Raw genomic sequence first — 13,447 nt, 5'->3', positions numbered from 1 at the left:
ATCCTCTGATATTTTTATTGTACTTACTGTGAGCGCTAGTATTTATATTGTGAAAGATTGTTTCTTTTATGATAAGATTATTGTACTGTGACGAATCTTTCAACAAATAAGGACAAGCTAATCAATACATACAACACGTTTAAGTAAACATAGATGTGTAATCTAGAGTTCTTAACTGCAGGTTTATATGGTATGTATGTAGATGGTATTTCTATAGTGCAAACCTACTTAAAAGGCAGCAAGGCACGGTGCATGGTCATTGGCGAGCATACAGTCAGTGAGTAACAGGAGATGAAGCTGGGTTGTAGATGGTTAATCTCTGCGATGTAGTGTTCTTTAAACGGGTGAGTCTTCAACTTCTTCCTAAATTGGAGCAGCGTTGGGGTAATCCTGATTGATGCAGGGATGCTGCACCACATCCCGGGTGCATAGATGGAAAAAGCCAGTTGTCTTTTTGTTTTCTTTTTTATGCGTCTCAGTCTGTAGTCTCATGTTGTCCTGGGTGTGGGTGTGCTGAGATCCATTTGAGATGATGAATGTGTTTGCCAGATAAGCAACGTGCTGGTCATGATAGCTTTGTAAGTGATGTAGCTGAGTCTGAAGATGTATGGGCCGGCAAGGGGAGCCAGTGGAGCACCATTAGGATGGGGGACCCTGATAACATTTCTTCAGGTCTGGGATGAGATGTGCTGCAGTGTATAGGATGCCCCTAAAGGGTGCCATCATGGAGTCTGGGAGGACATGGTGTAGGGCATTATTTCTATCCAGATGCAAGAGTAAGAGAGTTTCAACAGCAATTCTGAAGTCACTTTCTAGAAGAAACTGTTTTACTTTCTTTAGAAGACAGTACCAGACCACCTTGGATTTTTTGCAGTGTGTTCCTTGAGGTCAAGGTTGGTGTCCATGGTGAATCCAAGTGATTTGGGATTCAAAAAAGTTGGAGTTTGAAGCCAACAACATTCAGGTCATTGAGCTAGATTTGTACTGTATCTTGCTTATTGTTCTTGGCAAATAACAGAAATGTTGTTGTGGGTGGGTTGAGCTTCAGGAAGGCACTGGAGATCCTAATCTGAGTGATGTGCAGGCAGTGTTTGTGGTGCTGGGTATCTGAAGCAGAGGAGACTTTCAAGTAGAGTTTTGTATCACTGGCATATTGGTGAATCGTGATGCTGCTAACTGTGATTAGAGCACCAAACAGCTCCATGTAAAGGTTGAATATGACAGGAAACAGTAAGGAGGCCTTGGGGACACCACAAGTGACAGGGATATTTTGCGACATGCAGGTCCCAATGTAAATAATCTGGGGTCAGTTCAGAAGGAGTACCACCAATGGACATTGCTGGTGAATCCCATTCATACCTCAGGGTGCGCATGAGAGTGGAACAATCAGCTATGTTTAAGCCAGCTGTGAGGTCCAGCGATATCAGGAGGAAGGCAGCATCTTCATCTGTATTCAACAGAGCATCCTCTACAATGTGAAAACTCCGTACTGTAGTGTCATCTGAGGCCAGACTGGTAGATGTGCAGGGGATGTTTTAGAGTTGAACATAGACTACTATTTCAATGATCTTGCTGATGAATGGTAGGAGAGTGATGGGCCGGTAGTTGGTAAGGCCATCAGGGTCTAATGTAGGTTTCTATATGAATGGAAGGATCTAGTGTCTCTTGAGAGCTGTGAGAAGATGCCTTAAGTAAAGGAAGCACTGACAGTGGTAAGTAGGGTCAATAGAGCATTCCAAGAGAGAGATTTGATGAAGGATGATGGCAAAACATCATCTTCATAAGAAGTGTCTTTGAGGGAGTTGAATATGTCAGCAAGATTAGGGAGATATAGGTCTTTGAAGGCTGACCATTATGAGCTTCTACAGGAAGGAATGGGTGTAAGAAATTAAGCAGATTTGCTGTCTTTAATGTGCTGTGGGGAGTAGGTGGTCAGATCCTGCAGTCACCCTCGCTGACAACTTCCATAACAAGATTCTGCTATCTACAAAAACTTTGCACCCCAACACTCCTTCGCCAATACTCTCAGCCTCCTCAAAACACCGCCAACATCATGCGCTCCCTCGGACCCCTGCCCCCATCACAAGTTCAACCTCCAGATCAACACCATCAGCGATAAGCTCACCCTCCACCGCAAAAAACAACTTCACATTTTCATGACCAGCATTGCCAATCTGGATGCAGGACAACTGCCTCAGACCCAATGTAGACAAGACTGAAGTCATGATCTTCAAAGCACCACCTCTCCATGGGACGACTCCTCGTGGCCTGCACCCTCCCCCACCCACAAGCACCAAGCCTACAACCTTGGCATAATTCTCATAAGTCTCCTCTGCCTGCTTCCTCACACTCTGCATGCTTCGCAAGTAAAGTGGCTACCGGTTTTCACCAGATGCACCGTCACACAGACCCTTGTCACCAGCCCCCTATACTACAGCAATACTATATACGCCAGCATCACAAATCAAACAAAACACAGTGGCCAGACTCACCTTGAACCTCCCCAGAAGGACCCACATCACCCCCCACCTAAGAAACCTCCACTGGCTCGCCATACACAAAAGATGCCAATTCAAGATGCAGACCCACATGTACAAAGCCCTGCACAACCAAGCACCAGCTTACGTTAACCACTACATCAGCTTCTACCTCCCCTCTGGAATCCTTCACTCCACCTCCCTCCCCCTCACCAATGCCCCTTGCATCCTCTTCTGCAACATCAGAGGCAGCTCTTTCTACTACCTTATCACAAAATCCTAGAACAGCCTCCCCATCCACCTCAGAACAGCACCATCACTCCAGGAATTCAGGAAGGAGCTCAAGACCTGGCTCTTTTGCTGATCACTAAGCAGCAGAACTCAGTGCCTGGATACCCTCACAAGTGATTGGCGTGCTATACAAATCCTGATTGATTGGTTGATTGAGCAGAGGGTTGATGCAGAGCTTGATTGTCTTGAACAACATTCTGCTTCTGATGGTGGCTTCATTGGTGGTGTTGGTGTAGAACTTTGCTTTGGCTGATGTGATAAGCTGTCTGCATGTTGAGCGAATAGACTTCAGTATGTAGGGGTCCTTAGGTGTACTGTTTTTCTTCCATTTTCTTTCCTATCTGTGGATGGCACGTTTATTGTCAGATCTTTAGAGTACTGAGGTGCTGAGTGCTTTGGTTTGCACCTTTGTACTGTAGTTGGGGTATGGATTATCACAATGCTTTCCAGAAAATCTCTGAAGTTGTTTGGAAGGGTGTTGCCATCAGACGTGGAGCTTACAGGATGAGAGATGGGTTGAAGTATTGTCAGCGGAGAAGTTTTTGAAGCCTCTGATGGTCTGGTCTTCTCTTTTGTGTTGACCTTGGTTTGCTGACAGGATGATAAGCAGGGAAATAGGGATGGGCAAGTTGTCGGTCCTGTCCAGCGGAATGGGTGTATTGCAGTGGACTGTTGGTGATGTTGAGAAGACAAGATGGAGGTTGTGGTCTTTGGAGTGTGTGGTTGCGTCGTATGCTATACCATTTTGAGTGTATTGATGATGTTGAAAAGAGTGTTTATCTCTTTTTTTTAGGTTAAATTATCTAAGAGGTTGAATGTATTCAAGAGAGTGGTGTGGGCATACTGGATGAACAAGGTGGTGAGATCTGCTCTGATGGTCTGCAAACAAGATGGAAGGCGATAGTCTGAGTTGCAGAGAGTGGGAAATGGCATGGGGTTGAGTGTTATTTGCTTGCCTAAAGTGCTAGACCAGGAGAATTTATTGATGGCAGCAAGTGTACGTCCTTTCGTATGTGTGCAGCCCCCATGATGGAAGCTGTAGCCTTTGGGAAGAATGACGTCTAGGATGTTAGGAGCTGTGGGCATGAACCATGTATCTGTGATGAAGAGGGTGTCAAGCTTATGATGAGGTCTGTGATGACTTATGCATGGAGTACTGCAGAGCCAGTGTTGATGAGCTTGGGTTGAAATTTGCATTCTGTAGTCTGAGGCTGTGCAAAAGTTAGTGGGATGTGTACAAGGTTGGGTTTGTGTCTTGTGACTGCTGTTTTAGTATCTGCCATTGATTGTGGGGATTAGCAGTATGGGGTTCTGAGTGATGCACATGTTTCTAGCTCTACCTTGTTTAAATGGAACAGGGTTTTGGCCCAAACAAGCTGCAGCAGGCAGTGCCCTTATCTGTGTCTGCCCTTTTTTGGGTATACCTGAGCGATGGGACACCCTGAAGAGTTGATTGAATTGGGGAGAAGGCAGGAGGTGCAGATAGATGATGGGAAATTAAGACCTCTTGCTTGGCGCCTTCTTCTCCAGATCTTCTTCTTCGGTTTTGGCAGGAAACCAGTGATGTCACTTCCTGGGCAGATGGATGATGAGAATCCCGATATTGTCACCTCCTGTTCAGATGGATGATGGGAAATACAGTGGTGTCACTTGCATCTGTGGTATATTAACTAATTCCAATTATCTAATGTTTGCTACACTATTTACTGCTATTTATTATTTTAACATCTGTGTTGTTGTGAATTCCAAAGCTGGACATTTCACCACACATTTCACTACTTAGATAGAACCTGCAAAAAAAACGTGGTCAAATTCACACAACTCTTACCTTGCATTGACTAGACTTACTATAGGAAAAAATCCATAAACTAGATATGTGCAAACTGTCCATGATTCATCAAAGAATACAGAAGGACAATACTAGCACAATTTACTTGCAGTGTATGTGCTATGTTCTCAGTGTATGCTAAATAAACATAAATTATGTAAAAGTGTATGCAGCACCTCCTTGCCTCTGGTAGCTGGGCCTAAGTGTGCAGAGGTCTTTGGTCTGATGCAATGGTAGTTTGCTACTTAGTTCCATGCCTCATCTTGTCCCGTATGCCTCTGGTTACACGTTCACCATTCCACTTCCTTCTCATTTCTTCTCTGGTATGGGGGAACAGCCTGGCAGGCTCTCCTCCTTTCACCCCGGTTCCTCCTTTATTTCGTTGTACTTTGGATCCTTTCCTCTCTCCTTTTGCCTCATCTCCTCCCCTTCCTCATCTTGTGATCTCCTGGCTACTCCTTCCAAATACTTGCATATTTTCCTTCAAAGGCTAGTGTGCTTACTCCCAATATTCCTTGGCCTTTTGTGGTGGCCATCTTGAAAATCTCATTTTTTTCCTCCTGCTCCCTGTCAGAGGGAGATATCAGCAGAAAATGAAGGGTGGTTGTAGTTTTATGGACTGGCTTGACAGCACATCTGTCGCCTGCCAATTATATGAATATCACTAGGAGAGGGACCCACATGTTAGGAGCCAGGAGTATGTTTTGATTGGGCAGAAGTTGCTTGCCTCCACACAAAAAGTACTTGCCTTCCACACAGCTATAATAATTTTTTTGTATTTATCCAGCAGTTTGAGCAGTGGCGGCCGGCAGCTTTAGGAGGGAGCGGGGCGGGCGGGAAGCACACATACACACACACACACACACACACATTCTTTCACACACAGACACGCACGCACGCATGCACATCCATCAACAACACTCATACCATTCAAACATGCACGCACCAAGCATTCATTTTAAAACATCACACACACTCATTCTTTCACACATGTACGCGCACACGCACAGCCGTTAACACTCATAACATTCAAACATGCATGCATGCATGCACCAAACATTCATTTTAAAAGATCACACACACTCATTCTTTCATACACACACGCACGCACATCCATTAACAACACTCATAACACTCAAACATGCATGCACGCACCAAACATTCAATTTAAAACATCACACACATACACACACACACTTACCTTCAGCCTCCAGGTCCCAGGAGGGTTGGGACTGCTGCCTTCCCTCATTGGCTGACCTCAGGTTAGCCAATGAGGGAAGGCAGCAGTCCCAGCCTTGTCACAGAGTGGGATGGGGTCAGTGAGACTGCTGACCCCACCCCACTCTGTGATGAAGTGTCACTGATTGACACATGCCCTGGGCACTATAGAGCTTAAACCTGAAGCGCCCAGGGTGAGTGTCAATGGGTGACGCTTCCCTCGTCACCCAGGGGAGGGCCTCGAGGCAGCTTTGCTGAGCCAAGGAGGTCACGCCCATAGGAGCTGTGACCTCCTCAGCCCAGCAAAGTTCAGCTCAGGCAGCCAGGAGTCTGTGCAAATCACGCATGTCTCACTTCTGGCTGGCTGAGCTGAAAATGAAGAGTGTCTGTCAGGCTGACCTTTGTTCAGCCTGACCGACACTCTTCATGAGGGGCAAAAGGTGGGGGGGAGGGGGGGTGGCCCCTCCGCCCTAAAGGATGGGCCGCCACTGAGTTTGAGTTCAACTTTTATGGGCTCACACATGACATTGTAATGCTATTAAAGTGTCTTAGATAACTAGATAATTTATTTTGCAGCAGCACAGGTAGATGGAGGGAAGTCAGTAACCTACATGGAATATTAGGTCTGGCTTGACAGTGCAACTGCCACCTGGCCTTTTCACCTGTACCAATATTATTCTACAGTTCAAATACATATCTGTTTCCGTGCTATCTACATACATTGTTTCACATTACGATACAACATTCCTTTAAAGCCAGGCCTATTGGCATTGCCACTGCTTTTTTGTTTTTGTAATGTGGGGACATTTGCTGCAGACAGTGGGAACCCTTGTTCTGGACCACTCCCCACCCCATTAAACCGGACGTAAGAGTACTGTTACTGGTTTTGGAATGAAAACTAGAAGGTAGTTGGAAGTTATTTTTCCAATCGTTTTTAGATCGAGTTAAGTAAATAGACATATTTCTTGATTCGCGATTATGGGGGAGTACCATACTACCACACATTTTGCAAAGACACATTTCTTGTGTAGTAAAGGCACGCACATGCATGGACCATTCAATGTCGTCACAGAGTTGAGTCTTTGGCTCAGCAGCCCCCTATCCTGCTGCTAGTGGGCAAACGTGAGTGATTGGCATGCAGTGAAAACTGCAAAATGTGGGCATGGCTCTTGCAGCCTTGATCACTCTCTGTTTCATCAGCTGCCTTCGTGACCTCGGAAACCAGGGTCAGCAAGGGAAGTGCCAGGTGTACCTTAGATCAGGTAGGGAAAGCATCGGCTCAATGTTGATTTTCCTATTCGACACCCATCCATCACTGTATAACATGGAGGAAGGCGCATGCGCAGGAAATACACCATTACTATGCTAAGGTGACTTTTATGGGCCAAAGGGGAACATCTTGACTGTGAATCTGGAGAATCATTGGACTAGGGATACTCCTAACCCTTTCACCAAACCACAAGTGGAATTAATTCCCTTTACAGACATCTAGGTGCAGGTTTACAGGACCCATCCCTCGGAAAGATACAGTGCCATCAGATGAGCCTGACGCTGACCAAAAGCCATTGGAAGCACAAGAGCCAGGACTCCCCTCACATTGACGTTGTGGAAGGCCACAAGGCCCAAATCTGCTGTATGAACCCTGCAAAGCCTGCAATCCGATAACTCGAAGACACGGACTTGCACACAGCGATTGAACCATAAAAGCCACTCATCAGACTCCTTCAGGGTAGATGGAGTGTTACATGACTCGGCCACCTTCATTCCCCAGTAGAGCCCATAAGATCGGAAAAACCTACAAGCTGCTAATGTCAGTGTGCACAGACACATCCTTAGTGCACAGAGGCCATAATAAAGAAAACAAGCACTACAGCATATTAGAACATAGAGTGTGTGAGAGGAGTTGAATACACTTCCAAGGCACACTCAATCTCTGCTGGCTTGTTTGTGTTCATCTGCGACTTAATCAAAGACGAAATAAAATCCCACCCTCACATTCACATTAAGAAAACTAAATGTATTACCAGATTTTAGTAGGTAGTCATTTGCATTTATACACGTTTGCAATTTAAGCTTTTTTTTCTGCTGTTTCTATAAACCTATTACCTTGAGTTGTATGCCCGTTATTATTTCACAGCATTGTGATATTATTTTGTTTGTTTATTGTGTTCACGAATGCAATACATATATGGAGGTGGGTACAATCTTTTGCAGAAATGGACAGCATCCACACACTTCAGAATTCCACAGGCAGGATTGAACTTAATTTGTTTCAGTTCTTGAATTATGTTTCACATGAATGAATCCCTACCCTCACCAGGGTGGGTGACTCAGAATATTCCATGTATGCCTGAAATGCAAAGCTTGTCTAGGAATTTTGCTCTGATTTCAGGGAGAAGAGACCAGGGTGCACAATGTGCAAGGACTCGGCGCAGTCACCCGCAGCCCCTGTGGCGCAGAGTGCTCCAAACCTTCCGGGGGCCCCCACATATTCAAGGGGGCTCCATTCAGCCCAAGACTAATGAATATCAGTGAGATACGGGAGGTCGGATCAGGGAGGGCGCTTCACCAATCTGCAGGGGGACCCATCATTTTGCATTACGACACAGTATTGCTGGGACCAGTTCTGATTGGTTACAGGGTAGTTAAACTGAGTGAAACCACAGTATGTTTCAGCCAATCTGATTGATGATCCTGCAACCAATCAGATTGGCATCTGTGTTCATACAGATAAGATAGCTTTATGAGGCATTCGGGCACCGGATAGCTCTTATTTGCAAAATCTTTAACAAGTTAGGAAACTGGACTGTTCAAAAGTACTTACTTGCAAGGTCACCTTTAACTATCAATAGGCCTGTCAAACACAAATCTGTGCAGCAATTATGTTTTTGATCTGTCACAAATGTGCACGTGTTACCAATGAGGCACCACTGCACTGAGCCATGGCACACCTTTAACTGGGTGTGCCGGGCCTAGACTGAGTCAGTGCACCCTATCACAATGCAAAGGCTGCCCCGGCAAACTCATGCATACTCTGAGTTAGTCAAATGTGGACAGGCTGTTTGAAGCCACAGGTCAACCTTTCACTTAGACCTGTATTTGAAAGGGGGCACGAGCACCCATATTAATAAGGCCTTACAGTCAGAAACCCCAGTTTCTCTGAACCCCAAACCTCAAGAGCACTAGTAAGAATACAGTCCTCGATGTCCTCTAGCGGCTGGTATCAGGGACACCGTGGAATAAAGCAAGCATAGGTACAGAAAATGGATGGTCACTCATAGCTAAACACTCCGACCCTGTAAAATGGGTAATTGTTTATAATCAGCTTGAATACAATGGTATAGATATTGCATTAAAGAAAGTATTGATAACATTCTCTTCTGCACCAGAACCTGGGACTGCTGGTCCTAGAGGAGGCAAGGAGATTGGATCAGTGAGACACTTTACAAACCTTGCAGAGGGACCAACGTTAAGGCATCCAGCAGAGCACATGTACAACACAGGGGGGCTTAAAGGACCCCCCAGAAACCGAAGGTGCAGTGAGGGAGAAGACTGAGTGTGAAGTAATGTGAGAGTTGGAGAACCCAAGAAGGCACAATTTTGCCAGGCAATTAGTCTTTGCATCTTGCTGCTTCTTATAGTGTCCTTGCCTAGAATGACTCAAAAGGGAACATTGTGTCATGATCTGTAGTGATGGGTGCCATCTTGGATTGGGTACTAGTGTGGTAACAGTCAGTGACACTATACATAAGCCATACCATGTTGGAATAAGAACCAAATTAACCAAGCGTCCCCGCTCTTTAACTGTGTCATGGTTATTACACCCTATAATTTTCCTTATGTTTTACTCCTACTGGAAACCACCAGTATGAGTAAAACAGGAGGCATATGTAAGGGACAAGCCATGTGGCACGGTACAAGATAAAAATATAGGCTAAGAAGGGAAGTGACCATTAGATTCCTCTTCATCAGGAAGGCTTTGAGTGTGTTTATATAAAGAGTGAATGTAGAGCGCTTTACAAAAGAACCGGATTATGGTGCACAGATTTCAGGGAGGTTAAGTAATTTGCCAGGAATTGGAGGATGCTGAGCCAAGGCCAGGATTCGAACCTGGATCCCCAGTTCCAAGGTTGGCAGTGCTAGCTGTTAGGACACATTTCCTCCCCTGAGCAAGTCATTCGAGAACTATGCCTGTGAATTATTTTGTCTTTAAGAATGTATGGTTGATTCGTTTTATTGAGGGTGACGACTCCGTTTAGTGGACAGGTGCCCCGATGTTGGTTATTGTCTCCAGGTCATTGTGCATCTTAAAGGAATTTAAACGCTCCATGCAAAGTAACAGTTGGCTCTATCAGGACTCTCCCTCTCCTAACAATAAGGTCATTTTTAAGGCCATGTGTTTCAGCCCGTCTTTAGTGTAGGCTGCCATTGTGGTCGTTTTCTATGGTAGAGGACGCAAGTACTCTGGCCTGTTGTACTCTCTAAGCGGGCATTTCACCACACTCACTCTTGCTATTCAGTCTTTGTTGTGCTTGTCTTAAATGCTTCATTTTTATTGGTGTATTTTGTGAAATGTCCCTCCTTTGTGTGCTGAGTTCCCTCCCAGGTGATTTCACTAAGTGAACATTTTTGTTGGCCATCACACTATGACATGCTTCCTCCTGTTACAGGGTCTGATGGGCCCTCCTCCGGTTTCGGTTTGCCTTTCATCCCAGCTGCAGTCCTTTCTAGACATTCACGCAGGGAGCCAATAACTCATGCTCATGGCAGCCTTGGCACTTTGAATTGACTTGCTTCTGTCAACTGTTTTACTTTTCATTTTCAATTTGTGTGGCAAGAAAAGTCCAGTTAGGAATTTACAACTCTAATAGCTCTAATTGGAGCAAACACACGACCCATTGCATTGCAAACGCTTGGGTTTATTTTGCATTTTTTTCGCAGTTTTATATGGCGCCAACTCGACCCGAAGGTATTGGAGCGCTTTACATGAGCACCAGTTACATTACACAAGGACACATTCATTGTTGGTAGGCAGGGGAGATTGAGTGATTTGCCCAGAATCACAGGATGTTGAGCCCTCGCCCAGACTCAACATGGTGTCCCAGCTGCAAAGTCGGAAGCTCTGGTGGCAGTTGCACCACATATTTTTATTTTTTTCTTGTACTGCAGAAACACTACCTGGAAACGATTAAAGAAGTTGTTGTTTTCCATATATATATATATATATATATGTATATATATGTAATTTCTATATGATCTTCGGCCGTGGGTGCGGTAAGGCTGGTCAGATATAGCCGAAGTGACGGGCATAATTTTAAATTCGATTTAGCTCGTAGTTGTTTTCTTACTTCTTTTATTCCTGTTCCCAGCTCGCTACAGTTATAGCAGGGAGCAGAATTATTTTTCCTGGCGGGTTTTGTTTTTGTAATGAGCCGCCCTGCGCTGATAGGAGAGCGCGTCACGGGGGCATCATTTCACAGCAAACTCCGAGGGAGTTCTGATCGTGTTTTTCAGCGACGGGAATAAAATGACTTCTAGACAGTGAATATATGAAATAATACAAACTGTTTGCTCAAAATATTCACACACAGGAAAAGAAAAGGAATGTGTTTGAAGAAAATATGTATCCTTTTTAAGACTGGCTTGCAGAATAGTCTCCGCACTGCATCAGGGCTAAAACATTTGAAATATGTTGTCAGTCTGTTACTCTCTGTCTCCTATTAATGTGACTTGGCAGGAATCGAACATTGTTTGATGATGTTTTACTTCAGTGGGTGAAAGTCACTGGAAAAAGTCACTGGGACTGACGTGTTGTATGTGAGTTACTACAGGAAATGTTATTAATTCTACTGGCAAGTTTACATACCAAAAGTAGTAAGAACGTGCTATTGCACTAGGGGACAGGAGGGGGTAGTATTCCATCAGTAATCGCAAGAAGAAAAAAGCCTTTCTCTCAAAGTGCTGAAATGTTTACTTCTGTGTGATTACCCAGGTTTAAAGTACCCGTTCAGCCTAGGAGTTGCTAAACATTTTTGGTTAGAGCTAGCCAATATATTCTCAACAAAACTAAATTTTTTCCACATCTACCGAAGAGGCCGTGTTTTCTATTACATATTTTTACAGCGTTGTGTTTGTCCAATAAATATTTAAAAGTCTTCATGGATTTTTGATTTTTTTTTTTTTTTTTTTTGTTTCAGCTATTTTTGGCCAGCACTACTAATTTCAGCTTGCTTTAGACAAACTAGTGCAGAATGTGTTTTGGACACGGCCCCATTCTGTGTGTGACCAATCCGCACACTGCACCACTGGACAGCAGAGCACCATTTTTTTGTATTTCTGTTCTATAAGAATGCTTGACTGTTTCTTCCAGAAATGCAGTCAGTGTGCTCTGGAACAAAGCAGGGAGCTCAAACAGTGGCGGCCAGGGGTATCATCGCCTACCTGTGACTTACCCTTGGGTGTCCTTGACACTGCCCTTGCTATGCAGGATTCCTTGTGTGTTCATAGAGCCAAGACGTCAGGGTTTAAGGAAAACAAGCTACTGACTGCAGCGTGTGCTTTAAGAGGCTGCTGGGAGGAGAACACACTACTGTACTGAAGGACATTGTGGAGGGGTGGGGGGACACCAGCCTTCTACAATCACAGTGGGGGGAGGACTGAAATCAGTGTTTAATTTGTGCTTGTTGTTTCCGGTGCGGAGCAACGGCACTTATTTATGAGGGTCGGCACTTATTTTTCTGCCTCAAGCATTTTCTGGGAGCAAAAGACACATCTGGGAAAGACGGTGGAAGAGAAAAAATTCAAAAGCGTCACAAGGTAGAAAGCTGCAAGAGTGAGCTGAAGGGCAGGGAGTGTCTGTAAATGGATTGAAGAGGCCCAAGGTGGTTTCAGTATTATGCTTCCGCAGTGTTCCGTGTTGGCACATTTAATTACAGCAGCTGCGTGTTAAAGAGGAGGGCTTTGGGCACCTGCACGTTTTTATTTACAAATTAAATACTGACTGAAATGCTTGTGCAGAGGCACCAAAAAGAGCTGAGCCTAATACTCGTAATATGAAAAATCCAAGGGCAAGTAAAGCCGCCCCCCATTTTATTTTATTTGTTCTGTTATAATTTGAATTTCTATTGATTTTAGTGTACATACGAAACCATATAACACTCACCACAAAATGTCTCGATCTTTTCCACGCCACTTCCCCACAACCCAGAGTATTCACAACCTCAGTCTGCTACAGGGTTTAGATCTAACAGAGTACAATCAGCGAGAGGCAGATAAGAAGTATAAAATGCAATAACAGTCTATGCAAAATGGAATATCTGCATAGATGTTCAACACACAATACTAGTATGCCATGTTGTTGATTAAAACTCCCAACTTCAGAGGTATTGAATCGACATAACCCTACATCAGATTGGCCAGCAAAGAATTTATCCTTCAAAAGAATTAAATATGTAGGCAGATCTCGTGTTATGCAAGTGTGGAGATCTGGAATGCCCCTAACCCTAGTCTAAAAGCTGAATCCTTCTGAAAACTGAACTCTTCACACTTGCCTTCATCTGATGTTGACAAAGACTAGGGACCATGTTAAAGAACATAACACATAGGGGCAAATTTAAGAAAAGTGGCACTTTCC

General features: G+C 44.5%; 1 protein-coding gene across 1 annotated transcript in view; it reads left to right on the top strand.

Annotated features, from left to right (window-relative positions):
- Positions 1-13,108, top strand: part of LOC138287148 (potassium voltage-gated channel subfamily KQT member 1-like) — a 750,297-nt gene extending 737,189 nt beyond the window's left edge. The window contains exon 14 of the mRNA XM_069227507.1: positions 12,949-13,108. Within this exon, the coding sequence (XP_069083608.1) occupies positions 12,949-13,108 (160 nt within the window). The remainder of the gene's footprint in view (positions 1-12,948) is intronic.
- Positions 13,109-13,447: the final 339 nt, after the last annotated feature.

The sequence above is a fragment of the Pleurodeles waltl genome, chromosome 4_1, assembly GCF_031143425.1.
Source record: "Pleurodeles waltl isolate 20211129_DDA chromosome 4_1, aPleWal1.hap1.20221129, whole genome shotgun sequence".
NCBI classification, from domain to species: domain Eukaryota; kingdom Metazoa; phylum Chordata; class Amphibia; order Caudata; family Salamandridae; genus Pleurodeles; species Pleurodeles waltl.
The sequence above is the reverse complement of the archived record's forward strand: the minus strand, read 5'-3'. Positions and strand labels throughout refer to the sequence as shown.